This window comes from Ananas comosus, linkage group 7 (assembly GCF_001540865.1).
Source record: "Ananas comosus cultivar F153 linkage group 7, ASM154086v1, whole genome shotgun sequence".
Classification (NCBI taxonomy): domain Eukaryota; kingdom Viridiplantae; phylum Streptophyta; class Magnoliopsida; order Poales; family Bromeliaceae; genus Ananas; species Ananas comosus.
In genome coordinates, this window is record NC_033627.1 from 2,840,313 (window position 1) to 2,853,979 (window position 13,667).

The window sequence follows — 13,667 nt, forward strand, 5'->3', positions numbered from 1 at the left end:
GCACTCTCTCTCTCTCTCTCTCTCTCTCTCTCTCTCTCTCTCTCTCTCTATATATATATATATATATATATATATATATATGCTATTTGTAACATGCAAACTCTATGTATTTGCGAGTTAATTTTGTATGTTACTTGTAACATGCAAACTATATATATTTGGGGATAAATTTGAGGGACCTTAATTAGCTAGACCATTTCTGTTCTCACAATCGACCATACGCGAACTCTGTGTACGTACTCTGACACGTTACACTTACCTCGCGTCACCTCGCGTAGTCACGTGCCAATCCTCTCACGCGACCTCGGACTCGCGTTCCATGCGTACACACGTACTCTCTTATATGAGGCTCACACCAAAAGATCTCCCACGCCCTCGTACGTACGTTTTTACTACAAATATGTAGTAATAATAAAAGTGTTAGTATATCCGTAAAGGGTAATAATATATATATATACACATATATATATCTAAGAGATGGAGTGACCGCGCCAGTATTATTAGCCATCGAAGTTACAACTCGATCGGTCAGATCAAATTAAGATGTTTGGACTCAGTACTATCTAGTCCACAGGCATCAAAATGTTGCATCACAAAAAAAAAAAAAAGAGACAAAAAATGAATGAGGAACACCCCGTTGTAGATATGTTGTTTTACATATGTAGTGTCGAGATTTTAGATTAGACACAAACGTTCTAAATTTTGAGCTCATAATAAATCACACGATTCATCAAACTGTCTCAAACTGTCTCAATGAGGGATTTCATCGAGAAGCTCCTCAACGAAGTTGCCATTGATCCTTCTATATATACTAGGTATGTAGCGGCGAGCAAAAGATTGATTTCCAATCGAATAGTAGTTTTTTGTCCAGTGCGTTTGTCATTCGGGCTCGCGACTCTGAGGTGTTAAAATACAATGAAATATGTTGAAACCAATCAATGTTCAATTCCGAACATGAAATCAATAAGAATAGAAAAAAAAATTTTGAATAGCAATTAATTTGCTGGATCATGAACCGATCGAGCACATCTGTGTGAGTCACATCATATGACAAGCCATCGATCTTAGCAAGGACACGTGTTGCACTCACAAAAATACATTTAGAGAGCGTTTGGTTTGCAGTAAGAGCTCGATTTATGAAAGAATTATCACTATGAACTAATAATTAAATGCTTAAATTTTTTGAATCGCCAAATTTAGATCAAAATCAACTGATATTAATTTGTTGATTGGTGAAATGTCTACTTTTTAACAGCACGAATTAATTAATTTGGATGTGGCATGAACATCTTGGAAAGCAACTTGATTGATTCGACTTGATTTGGCCTATGAGATGTCACTCATAATTTTATTTGATTTTTTTTTCTACTGAAGAAAGTTCATCTGATTTTGATTTGATGTAGACATTCTTTTTCGTACATCAATAATTGATTCATGATTGTGATTTACTATTTTTTTTTTTAATGGAAGGAAAAATGTGATCAATATATACAGCTAATTATATTATTAGGTATAATTAATCCTCATACCCCATGATCCACAAATTTTAACACTCTTTTTAGATTTTCAGTTTTAAAAAACAACTAGGTGGATAAGATTATTAAAAGTATATAGATCTTTTTATTTATCGAGTGTAAAATTTACACCTTACTTGTAAGTGTGAATATTATAGCATATTCAGCATAATTGGTTAAGAACCCGATAGTTGATATTCAATATTCTAAGTTTTAAATCTAGTTACTTCGCATTTCAAATTTAGTTTAATTTTAAAAAATTAACGAAATGAGTAGCATGCTGCCTTTCTTTCGGAAGAAAATGTCATGGTTTGGCTGTATAGTTCATCTTATACATCTTTTGAATTTTCAATATTAAAAGAAAAGATTAATAAAACTAGTGTGAAAAAAATGGTTCTTGGATGGGAGGATTTAAAATATTTATATGTGAATAGTCGTATATCGGATAATTAATATAAAAAGTTGATATATACTAGTTGTAGACCCAAACTTGAGAGGATTAAACTTTTAATCTGAATGAGTTTCATTAAATATATCACATTATACGGGAGCTCACACTGACGTGAGCTACGCTCAGAAATCTCTAACAAGTAGTATCAGAGTAGGTCGCTGACTCAGTTAACTCTTACCAAGATTTTTTGAGAGAGCATGTCGACCGGCAAGTAGGCATTATAAGTGCTTCATTTTATGTGCCTTCCTAATACATTTTGATCGATTTATACGCGCACTATAAAATGCCATATATGTGAATTTGGCTAACATGTTTCGGAGCTTGCAACGTCCGCTTCTTTTAATGCATGAAGCATGACTTGAATTTGAGATTTATTATCTAGAAATAAAACTATATATATGTATAGAGAGAGAAAGTTGAGCTGCAATGCTATCGGTAATAAACGAGCACTGTTGTCACCCATTTGTTTTTTATGATGGAGTCGACGACCGGCACTGTTGAATATGATCTATATATACCATTTGAAGCATCTAGAAATCAAATTTTATACTTTTTCGATATTATTCTCTTGTCCATTAAGTGGACACAAAAATGAACGGCTGAAAATGAATATTCTTTAAAATATGATGATAGGAATCTTGTAATCAAGATCGAGAGTACATAGATTTTGTTCTAAATATATATATTTTGTTCTAAATATATAGTTTAAAGAATTTTTTAATCAAAATTCAATTAATTTGGATATCTTTATACCGTTAAATGAAAAAACGCTTCATATCGATTATTAAAATTACATATTTTGAAACCTTTTGATCATTAGGCCAATAATGTCGAAAAGATTTGAAATTTTATTTCTAGATATTTTAAGTGGTATATATCATGTTCAACAATACTGATCGTCGATTTGGAGACTCCATTATAAAAAACAAATGGGTGGCAACGAATTTCGTTTGCTACCCATTCCAACTCAATTTTATATATATATATATATAGAATTAGGCTGGAATACTATTAATAGTAAAACGCTCGTTTTGCTATCAAGTTTTTAACCCTTGGATGAAAAATTGTAGGGTTAGGATGATATTAGTCGGTTAGAGTTGAGTGGTCCCCCTAGGGTTGAGTGGTCCCCACTGGGTTATAGTATTTAATCCAATGGTTAGAAATAATGAAAAGAGTTGATCCAAAGGCTAAAAAACTGGTAGCAACAATGGNTCTTTGAAGTATTTATAAATGTAAAAAAAATTTAAAACTTCTCAAAAAAAAAATTTACTTTTTAATTTTTTGACCAAAATGCTCTCTCTAGTAATAAAAGATTTGAACATTAGGGAGGGCATTATGGTCATTTTGACCAAAAGGGACTTTTTTTAGTGTCTTATAGTTTTTTTCTTCCAAATAAAAAATCAGTAATATTTTTTCAGAAAAAAAAAAGAAGCACCAATAATAACAAATAATGAGTAATTACAACTTAAAAGGATGTAATTACACTAATTTTAGTCCTCAAACAATGAAAAAATTCAAGTCAAAATTTTAACAAATTAAAATTTGAGGACTAAAATATCACGCATGGTTTGCAGACCAAAAGAATGTTTCGATGTGCGTGCGATTGGACGGTGGAGGAGAACTAACTTTGCTTTAAAAAAAAAACAAAAATAATAATAAATTGGAGATGATCTCTTACCACCTATTGAAGCAATGTTGCATTGCATGTGTTGAGGGTTAAAAAAAGAAAAAGAAGAAGAATTAATGTGTTAGGGGCCATTTCACGGTCACGATTGAATAGGATAATACTAATAATAATAATAATTAATAATAATAATTTTCAATAGTTATCGCTTACAAAATCAGGATCACTAAGAGAGAAGCTAAGATCAGTCGACATCTCATATGAGTAGGATTAGATGTCTCTAATTTCTGGAAAAACACGTTACCACAATTTTACCATACAGATGGAGATTGTCAATTCAATTCTGAACAAGTTAAGTGATTCAGAAAAATGGAATTGAGAAATTTTGAGGAACAGATAAAGATTGGACAAGAGTTAGGGAGTCGTTTCGTGAAGGTCTTGAGTTGCCAAATTAATCTTTCCTCCTCTCTGTAAATTTTTACTTAGTTTATCCAATTCAATCCTGCATGCATGTCGGTCCTAAGTGACGGTGCATGTCTAAAACTCATTATGAATTGGACTACCTTCACTTAAATTGTTTGGAATCTTGGATAAGATCTTGCAAACTTATCTATCAGAAGATAAAGACTCACTTTTAGGGTAGTAATGTGTTTTGTCTACAAATTATAGCTAACCAACCCTAAAACACAATGGTTAGTGCAACTTTTTCGCTTTCGCTCTCTAACCCTTTCGACCAACTTTTTACCCTTCTTGCTAGTTCTGGCCTTTCAGCCGAATTTTGGCCAGTTATTCGACTAAAATCGAACCAATAGATTCGATATTTTGCTTAATTTGATCTATCATTTTCTCTAATATTATCTTCTATGTTCTTCTTTGCGATCTACTGTATAATCATCTAGATTTTTGTCTCTTTCTTGCTTGACATTCCACTGTGAGTTGGAGGACGGATGTTGGACTAGGGACGTAATCCGCAATGATTGCTTCTGTTTATGTTATTTCATATATTTTTCTATATTATGAGCTCCACGTTTATAACCTTGACTATTTTGCATGTGGGGACTGATTCACACATTTTAACCCTTTTTTTTATTTTAGGTTCGAAAATCGTCAACATTATATTTTTCCTTTCTCTAATTTTGGAGATACTTATAAGTTTATTCTCCAAAACTCCACAATAATATAATCAATGGAGTTTTATAAAGTGTCTATGGGTTTTAACCTCACACACACACACACACACACACACACACATCAATGGTTAGTGCAAAAATTTGACTTTCTCTTTCATCAATTCACATGCTCTGCACATGACAATGCACTAGCCAAATAATTAATATTAGATCACTACTAGAGCTATTTTATTAGCATTTCCTCTTGAATTTTGCACTTTGGTCCCTGCTAGATCCAGGGTTATTTTAGTCCATAAATTGGACCAATGGCCTTCTGACACATGTCCCTTTCATGCCCCTTCCTCTTTACTAAAGAAAAAAATTATAAACAAATATTTTAATCCAACCCCTGTGACCCCTTTTTTTCACTCCCCAAAATTCATGTCCCCAGATCTGCCCACAAGATCTGTCATTTTTACCACTTTTTATTTACAGTTTCTATAATATAAAAAAAAGAAAAAAAGAGAAGCAATATAAAAGAAAAATAATAAGCATATGCACATCACTCTCTGAGCAAACATACATAATGGCTACATTCTTTTAACACAGGGGCAATGAGTATCAATGCAAAGCTCATTACAAACTTTTCCAAATTAAATAACAAACAAAAACAAAAAAAAAAAAATCAAAACAAAAAAAAGCTGTACACATGATTATTTTTCTGTAAGTCTCCATTCTCTTCTCACAAATTCCCTACAACTAGTTCAGAAGAATCATGTCATGTATCATAATTAAAAGGGTACCAACATAATAGCCCACTCGCACGCGATTATTCACTCGAGATTAAGCGAGGATGATCTTAAGTGTCGGCTTCGTCGATTGGCTGATCCCTGCTATCAACCGATTTCGCTCGATGTGAATTAGTTAGAAGGCTTCGACTGGCGATTCGACCAAGTCGGGTGATGTAGTTAGCGACGAAGTTATTGTAGAATAAGAAACTCTTTCTTTACTGTAATTTGTGGGCCCGACGACGGATATGAAGTTAGCGGCAAAATTACATAGATTTTTCCTGTTATATCAGAGGAGAGGAGAGATTTCTCAGAGTTGATCCACAATCTGATGAAACATTTGGAGAACAATATAAAAGAAAAATGATCGGGAAAAGGCATTATTACCTTTGTGTTAGTTTTGGACAAAATCTTCTCTGTTACCTGCACGAAAGATATCGATAAAATTATCTCGTGAACTTTTTCAAGTGTAAGAAGCATTTACCTACCAATTAGTAAAAGTTTGCTTAATTTGTAAAGGATAGCAAGTTTTAATCAAGCGCGAGATATGACAACGTAAAAGAAGAATAAACATTTACAGAAAAGTTATGTTCGCTTAAAGATGTTCACCTATAGGCTTGAAAGAAATTTTCTGCAGCTCATTCGGCGTATTGAAGTCCCGCAGAACACCCTGCATTGATAACAAATCTCTCATGATTACATGCAAGTAAAATAATTTTCGGAATTTAGCATAATAAACGACTATGTGAGAAGATAAATCGTGTTTACGCGCACCTTGAATCCTCGATGTTCAACCCCATCTGTAGAAATTGAGATCGGTATAACCATGGGAGTACGGCAAGAGTTCTTCAACCTCTACCCTCGAACTCGAACAACCCATGTTCTTCCTGATTCGGCAGCGGCTTATCATTTCGACCTCAGCTGAGAAGGTGCTGTACACTGGCCTATGGTCGGAGAATCGGGACTCGCCACGGACATAAGACAATTGGTTCAGCCCTCTCCCGTACCATAAAATCCGGTCGCACCTACAAAAAAAGAAATCGAAGAATTTCATGAGCTTCGCATACTTGGGAAAGGTTAAAGCTATTAACGAAAATACATTTTCTGGAAAATACCAAGTAAGATTTTACCACGCAGGTGTTCTCCGTTTCTCTTTCGGGTGCATGTCGTCCCCCGCATACCGATCCGAGTTATTCGAATATTTGTATGTTGGGGGGAAATATATCCTTCCTTCTCTCCAGCCTGTGAAAACTCGACCGCATCTTTGCTCTATTCGAAGCTGTTTAAGACAAAAAAGAAAAATACTAGTTCAAGATTTGGTATCATAATCGGTAAAAGATAAAGGGAAGAATAGTAGAATCATGGCTTTATATAACCAAAACTAAGATATTAGTTATATTGAAAAAGAAAAGTAAAAGAGAGAAGTTCGAATCTCTCAGGTGTTCCCCAACCCCAAGAAAGATATTTAACACATTCAAAATCAAGCTTGGAGACAAGAATTAGAAATAAATAAATAAATAGACTACCTGATCTTTCTCCAAAAGTTGCTTCCAATTGTGCATTTCAACTAAAGCCTTGGCCGAGCGATATGAAAGAGCGATACGGTAATTCAAATCCCCGAGCCAAATTATACGACTGCGACAAAACGAAAAATATGGTTAATTTAAAGCGTTTTTTATGTTTCTTTCGATCGAAAAGTACAAAAAGAGGGTTTAGCGCATTGAATAAAAGAAGCACGAGCAATGGGCTTACTCATGTTCCATAATTGTTTCGGGGGATTTCTCGTCTCCAACTCCATGAACCCGCGGAAATCTCGTCTTCCTCAGAATCTCCATTACATCCGAATTCCTCCGCAGCTCGTCCCCTTCCTTCTGTCCTGACGTCAAGTGGCTACAAATAAAGCAGAAGCTTGTTTGGTGCAACGACATGCTGATTGATATCGAGCCCTGAGCAAAAGAAATAGATAAGAACGGAACGGAAATATAATAGCGAGGAAACTTATACATCATAACATCCAGAAACTAACATGAGAATTCGTAAGAGTTTGCGCAGGATTTACCTTGTTACCAAGATAACCCATCAAACCCCTGCCGACACAAGAGACCTTCAAGTTCTTCACATCATCTCGGATTTCGCTCCGCACCCAAATCGTGAGAAATATCCCGACCATCTGCTTACTGGCCACTAAGCAATACCTGTCGTATTATAACGTCAGCTTCACCATTATCTCAACGAGATTAACCAATGTAAAAGAATGATCTATGAACATACTTAGAAAATACTGAATAGAAACCAGCGAAGTAAAAGCGTAAAATTTACCTGGAGTTTCCCGATTGCATATTCATTTCCTGCATAGAAGGCGGAGCACCATACCCATATGGAATCGGAGAGAAGAAAACGGTACTTGGCGACTCCCCCTCGATATTCTCATCATCCGACGACCCATTATATCTAAAATTGCCATCGAAATCGCTCGGTCGACTCCCAAAGCTGATCCGGTCGCAGACGCTAAATCGACGGTCCAGCCTCGCTTGCGGCACCATGATATCACCATCGATTCTTAAGCTACGACTAAGGGATTGAAATGAGTGGCGGTGGAAGAACGACGAGTTCTTCTGCCTCATCGACGAGCCCTCGAAATCCGCGTCGAGCTCCACGATAGGATCGGGAACAGGGGAAGGAGTGTGGTAGCTGCCGTAGACGGCGGTTCCAGGGAGCTTGTTAAGTGTCCGTCTAGTCAGGGCAACCCATTTCTTTGCCGGGCCATTATCTTCTGTCCCTAGAACATTTCCCGCGTTCAAAGGAACGATTTCCTGGAACCTGAGGACAAAATTTCTCTCACTATTATTCTTTGGTTCTGTTCGGCTTAGAAGCTCATTTCAGCTTCGTGCCACATGGCCGAAACCAAATTTGCAAAAGCTTTTGTTTTCTGAAGTTAAGAAAAGCTATTTCAGAGCTAGGCCAAATAGGCAATTTGTCCATTGATTGTTATGTTAACATTCCAATTCATCAAATTCTACGAGTGTGGAAAACGCACCCAAGAACGTATATATCCGCAGGAGGAGAAGAAAGGAGCCAGTCCTCTAGATTCAAGTAACTCGGCGGCGACTTCCCGCCTACATTCCATGTCGCAACGAACACCCTACATACCATAAGAGAACACAAGTATGACACACAAATATCCCTTTTATTGACATAGCAATTAGTTACTTCCGTAAAAAAAATGAATCCTTTTAGGGAGTCGAACACCGAGTTACCTATACTCCTGAGTATCTATCACAGGAGCTGCTTCATATTCCATCCTTCCTCGCCGAGGCCGATCCGCGCACTTCTTTGGCAACCTCTCTGACGAGCCATGTGTTAGATTATTCACATAGTAGAGAGAATATTGAAGCAACAGAAGAAAAAATTAAAAAAAAAAAAACAGCTGAAGGGAAAAGCTGTTTAAGAGTGGTCCAAATCCATTATACCTGTCCTGCTTTTTTTCACTGTGCATGCCTCTCTCTCTGAGAAGCTGGTCCTCCATTCCCCCTTCCCTCCTGAAAAAGAACAAAGCAATTAACAGTAATAAGAAAAAGAAACAAAAGGTTGTTGTTTGAATCTTTAATTCCAATCTTCTTTTTTTTTTTTTTCTTTTCTTCAAACAAAACCAGAATCTTATAGAGAAATAAGAGAAGGATAAGTATTGAAGAACAATTTTCTAGCACAAAAATTTGATCTTTTGACAAAGCATCAAAAATACTCAGCATTTTGAAGGACCCAGAAGCTATAACTGAAGAAATATTAGCACAAGAAGGGAGAGAAACAAAGTTGATGCAAAACCAATACCTTTTCCAGCAACATAATCTGCATGAAAGTCCTGAGATTTGGTCCTGATGTTGAACCATTTTCTAACAAGGGTCTTGGACCAGGACAACTGCTCCCACACAACACATGAGAAAAGCAAAATAGCAAATAAAAATCAGTAATTTCTGAGAAAATGTGCAGAATCTGAAAAAAAGAAAGAAGATAAAAAATAAAAGTAATATGAAAGTTCTGTAGAGGATACCTTGCTTTTCTTTGAATTCTCATCTCTCATTGTTTCACAACTCCTTCATACAGCTCCAAACTGGTTTTCTCCCTCCCCCCACCTCTCCAAAATATTTATCACCAAATAGTAAAAACAAAAAGAAAAAAGAAGAAGAGGGACAATGAGGGGGGAAAGCCCACTTCTTCTTCTACTACTACTCACTATTTCCCCACTTGTTTCCACATAGAAACAGATCAAAACCCCACAAAACACTCTACCTAGATCGGCTACTATGAAATCAAAGGCAAAAGAGGCTCCTTTAACCCTGTTCTCCAGATGGATTCTTCGATTGAACCGATTTGGATCAATGGGTGGTGAACAAAACTCGATCTTTTTGATGAAAACGAAGCAATGTGGGCGCTAATCAACAGGGGAAGAGATCAATTTGAGAGGGAATGGTAGTACCCACACTCGCATTTCTCAAAACCTCGTTCCTCAGTGGCGCAGCAAAGTATCCAATTTGAAGAGAATAAAGTGTTAAGTATTGAACCACCCCTCCCTCTCTCCCTCTCTTTATCTCTCTCTCTCTCTCTCTCTCTCTCTCTCTCTCTTCCTTCGCCTCGATCGAGGCCTTTTACCCCAAATCCAAGGCCAACCCAAAACAGGGAATGCTTAAAAAAAAGGGTTTTTTTTTCATATTTTGAGAGTTGGGGTGGTGTAAATTGTGGATAGTTGAGGGGCCAAAGTGAAAAGGGGCAGCTGCCCCTGCCCGGCCCTCTGTGCAGTGCCGGCAAAACCCACACCCCACCTGCCCGCGGTCAGTTTGGTGTACCCTCCCCTCTCCTCCCCATTTGGTCTTCCCATAAGGACTGGAGGAGAAAAAGCAGTTAAAGTGTAAAAAAAAAAGAAAGAAAGAAAAAAAGATAAAGATGTGTGTGTGTGTGTGTGTGTGTGTGTGTGTTGAGAGAGAGAGAGAGAGCATGATTTCAATTTTTTTTCTTCTTTTTGTGTTTTATAAAACTGTTTTTCTTTTATAATTTTAGAGCAAACTAAACTTGATTTTATTTTTAGTTTTGCTCTTCATTATCTGTACCAGAGTGTTGAGCAATCAAAAGAGAATTTTTGATTCAACTGAAAAATAAAGCTTATCGTTAGACACTTAATCAAGCAATACTACAACGTATAGCAAATGACTATTTCTGATATTATCGAAGCAAAAAAATTGAAATCATAACTAGATATAATGTATTTGTTCTTGCAATATCGAAACTAGCTTTCGCGATATCAATTTTCATAGGAGAGCAAAATATATTAGTTTGTGTGTCAATTTGCATAAGTTTAAGATGACAGAAACAGGTGTTCCTCTATTTTCGCTCACTAATTTGTTTTCATTTCCAATAATCACAATTGCTTATTTTTGTTTCTTTCCCAAGCAATACAAGAGTGAATTTTTCTATATCCTTTGGTTTCTAATTCTCTTTTTTTTAAAAATTTTTGAGAGAGAAAGGTAGTGAGCTATCCATTTTGTTTATTCTTTAGAAATGAATTCAACTAGAAATATAAAATAATTAGATCTGGATTTTGAAATTTCATGTACTATCTATCAAATTCTTAGCTAATTGCACTTAGATACAGTCGATTATTATTATTAATCTCGACTTTGAAACCTTAGATACCAACTATCAAATTCTTAGCCAATTATGCTAGGTACAGTCAATTATTATTATTATTATTATTATTATTATTTGTTATGTGTAAATTTGTGTAAACAAACTTCTCTGTCTAACAAGTCTCACTTGCCCCCTCTTCTAATTTTTTGTTAAAAAAAAATTTCAAACATTGCAGGGAGTGTTTTGGATTCCAGAGAGAAGCTAGACCTAGGGGGTTTTGTCTAGAGAATTTTCCCTTTTTTGCATGGGTAAAAGAGGTGGCTCTCTAGGGTTTTGGATCCATTAATCTTTTGAGCATTTTTGAAACCTTAAAATAGGTGTGGGATAAGATCAGAGGGCTCCTAGAATTTTGGGCTATCTCCAGTTGCCAACACCTAAACAGGGGCACAAAATTTTCTCTTAACTTTACTCTTGTTATAGAGTCCTTGGTCTAACCCTAGCCCTAGTGTTTTAATAAGAACACAACACATACCCACATGAATGTTGGCACATCAATAGATTGTGGTTGAGGGTTTGTGGGACAATCTTAGGACCCCATATTTTAGATCTAGGACTGTGTCTAAGGTGTGCTCAACAACAGGACCAATTTTATGGGCTTCTAGGGGGCAAATTGTGGTTAACTTTAGTTGTTCAAGGACACTACTACTACATGCATAGGGTTGCACTATAGTTTAGGATCTTGGATTGAGCTCTCATCTTGGGGAGCTTCAGCATGCAAAGTAATTAAATTGTTTCATTCTATTAACCCCATGCCGTTCATCGAAAATCGCGGTTAGCTCTCCAATCCCCTCCAATCATAACTTAAAGCTTTAGAAAGCAAAATCTCGGCCTTCGCTTGACCGTCGGAGACCGTGAGCGGTCCCCCGTGGAGGAAGTGTTAGATTACGCAAACCTAAAGCTCATGAATCGAGCATTAGGTTAATCAACTATTTGATTAGGGCATAAAATATGCGAGGCGACGGCGAAAAGCTCTCCAAGGAAGGGTTCATGGCTCACTTGCACTAGTGAAGCTCCCACTTACTCAATTTGGGGGGGCCATTTGACCCTCTTTTTGGTGCATGAATAAAAATGAAGGATCCTCACTTAGTATGGCTCTAGTGATGGCTTTTCAAAATCTAGCTAATCCATCTTATGGTCCTCTTTGTGGGCATCTTCCTATTTTGATTTGTCAACCAACCAATCCAATGTGGGGACTTAAAAAACTCCACACAACAAATTCCATACATAGAATTGGTGGGACTAACACACACTCAATGAATTGCATGTGTATGAGATGGAGCAGGTGTCCTCTCCTTGTGATTATGTTACCCCTTGTGGGTCTCAAAGAATCCATCTGAGTCAATTGAAGAGGAAAAAGAGATGAGGGTGCATAAGATGTTGCTAGAGTTTGGGCCCCATATTCCTAAATGCTCTTGTAGAGTGGGAATGAGAGAGACCCTTCATCCAATTCTCCTTTACACTTGTGTAAGATCAATTTGATGACCCCCCCCCTCACCCATGGGGGTTGAATGGGATCTTGAGGAGACAACTTAAAACTTTGATTCAATGAGAGCATAATGATTTCATTATTCCAGCACCCGAGGAGGAGACGTTTCTACGTCTCTCTTATCTTATCTATCGCTAGGACTCCGAGAGGATCATTCTGACTCCCACGATTCAATCGATCAGGAAAAAAGTCATCTGACTGTTCAATATGTCTCGTCAAAGTCTACACCCTCTCGCACTGCTTAGTAGATCACCATGGATCATTATAGGGATGGTTAATATTGCAAAGTATAGTCTAAATAGACCAAGCATGCATTATTAAAATGGTCTAGATTTAGCCAAGTACAAAGTGGACTAGCCTAATTAATGCAGGAGGAGGTGTAGATCACATTGTCACATGCATTATCAACAATTAGCCATTATAATAAAAAGCAGTTTTTTGGAGCTTCTCTTATCAATAATCAAAATGGAGCACATTACGGTTGTCGATATCGCAAACAAACTTACAGATCGATAATGCTTACTATCTTAGAAAAATAAAAAAGTACACATAAAAATAGCATTTTAGGCTTATGCATGAATGGAATCTATGTTACGTACTACTGAAAATATTTTCCTAATCTAGTGGACATTAATCTCTTTTGTCACACTAAGATGAAGAATGCTGGATCTACTCTGTGCAAATGGATTTAATGGATAGAATAATTTGAACTACTAAGTAATTTCCTTTTAGATTTCTTATACACTATACATTTCCATGTATTATTTATGAGTGATAAAACTTGCCTCAACTATGAGTAATTTTACTGTTTCAACTTTTAATTTATTTGATTAGAGCCACTTAGTGACTTTTTAACTTTAAAATTCGAATGCGTCGGTTATATTTTCGGATTCAATATGTATATTTTATATAAATTACGTAACGATAATTTTCCTAAAGTAAGAAATAAGTTTAAATTTTATATTTGAAAGAGTTATCAAATGACTTAAATTGAACAACTTGAAAATATTGGATAC

General features: G+C 36.2%; 1 protein-coding gene across 2 annotated transcripts; it reads right to left on the minus strand.

Annotated features, from left to right (window-relative positions):
• Positions 5,267–10,167, minus strand: LOC109713505 (type I inositol polyphosphate 5-phosphatase 4-like). Of its 2 annotated transcripts, XM_020237623.1 has the most exons (14): positions 9,535–10,164; positions 9,315–9,402; positions 8,957–9,025; positions 8,744–8,831; positions 8,524–8,628; positions 7,806–8,306; positions 7,546–7,681; positions 7,239–7,432; positions 7,013–7,121; positions 6,617–6,765; positions 6,261–6,511; positions 6,096–6,156; positions 5,874–5,909; positions 5,267–5,767 (listed from the first exon to the last, which is right to left on the minus strand). In XM_020237623.1, exons 1-11 carry the CDS (start codon positions 9,562–9,564, stop codon positions 6,277–6,279), a joined length of 1,704 nt encoding a protein of 567 aa, XP_020093212.1. In that variant the 5' UTR covers positions 9,565–10,164; the 3' UTR covers positions 5,267–5,767; positions 5,874–5,909; positions 6,096–6,156; positions 6,261–6,276. The 2 variants fall into 2 exon arrangements, with proteins under 2 accessions (XP_020093212.1, XP_020093213.1); XM_020237624.1 differs by lacking the exons at positions 5,267–5,767; positions 5,874–5,909; positions 6,096–6,156 and having other exon boundaries at positions 6,370–6,511; positions 6,602–6,765; positions 9,535–10,167.

Bases quoted from the DNA above. Each gene is read 5' to 3' on its own strand.
- LOC109713505 (XM_020237623.1), bottom strand. From the start codon at position 9,564: ATGAGAGATGAGAATTCAAAGAAAAGCAAG. The intron at 9,403-9,534 runs GTATCCTCTACA...GTGTGGGAGCAG, and splicing joins AGAATTCAAAGAAAAGCAAG to TTGTCCTGGTCCAAGACCCT. The intron at 8,629-8,743 runs GTAACTCGGTGT...TATGGTATGTAG, and splicing joins ATAGATACTCAGGAGTATAG to GGTGTTCGTTGCGACATGGA.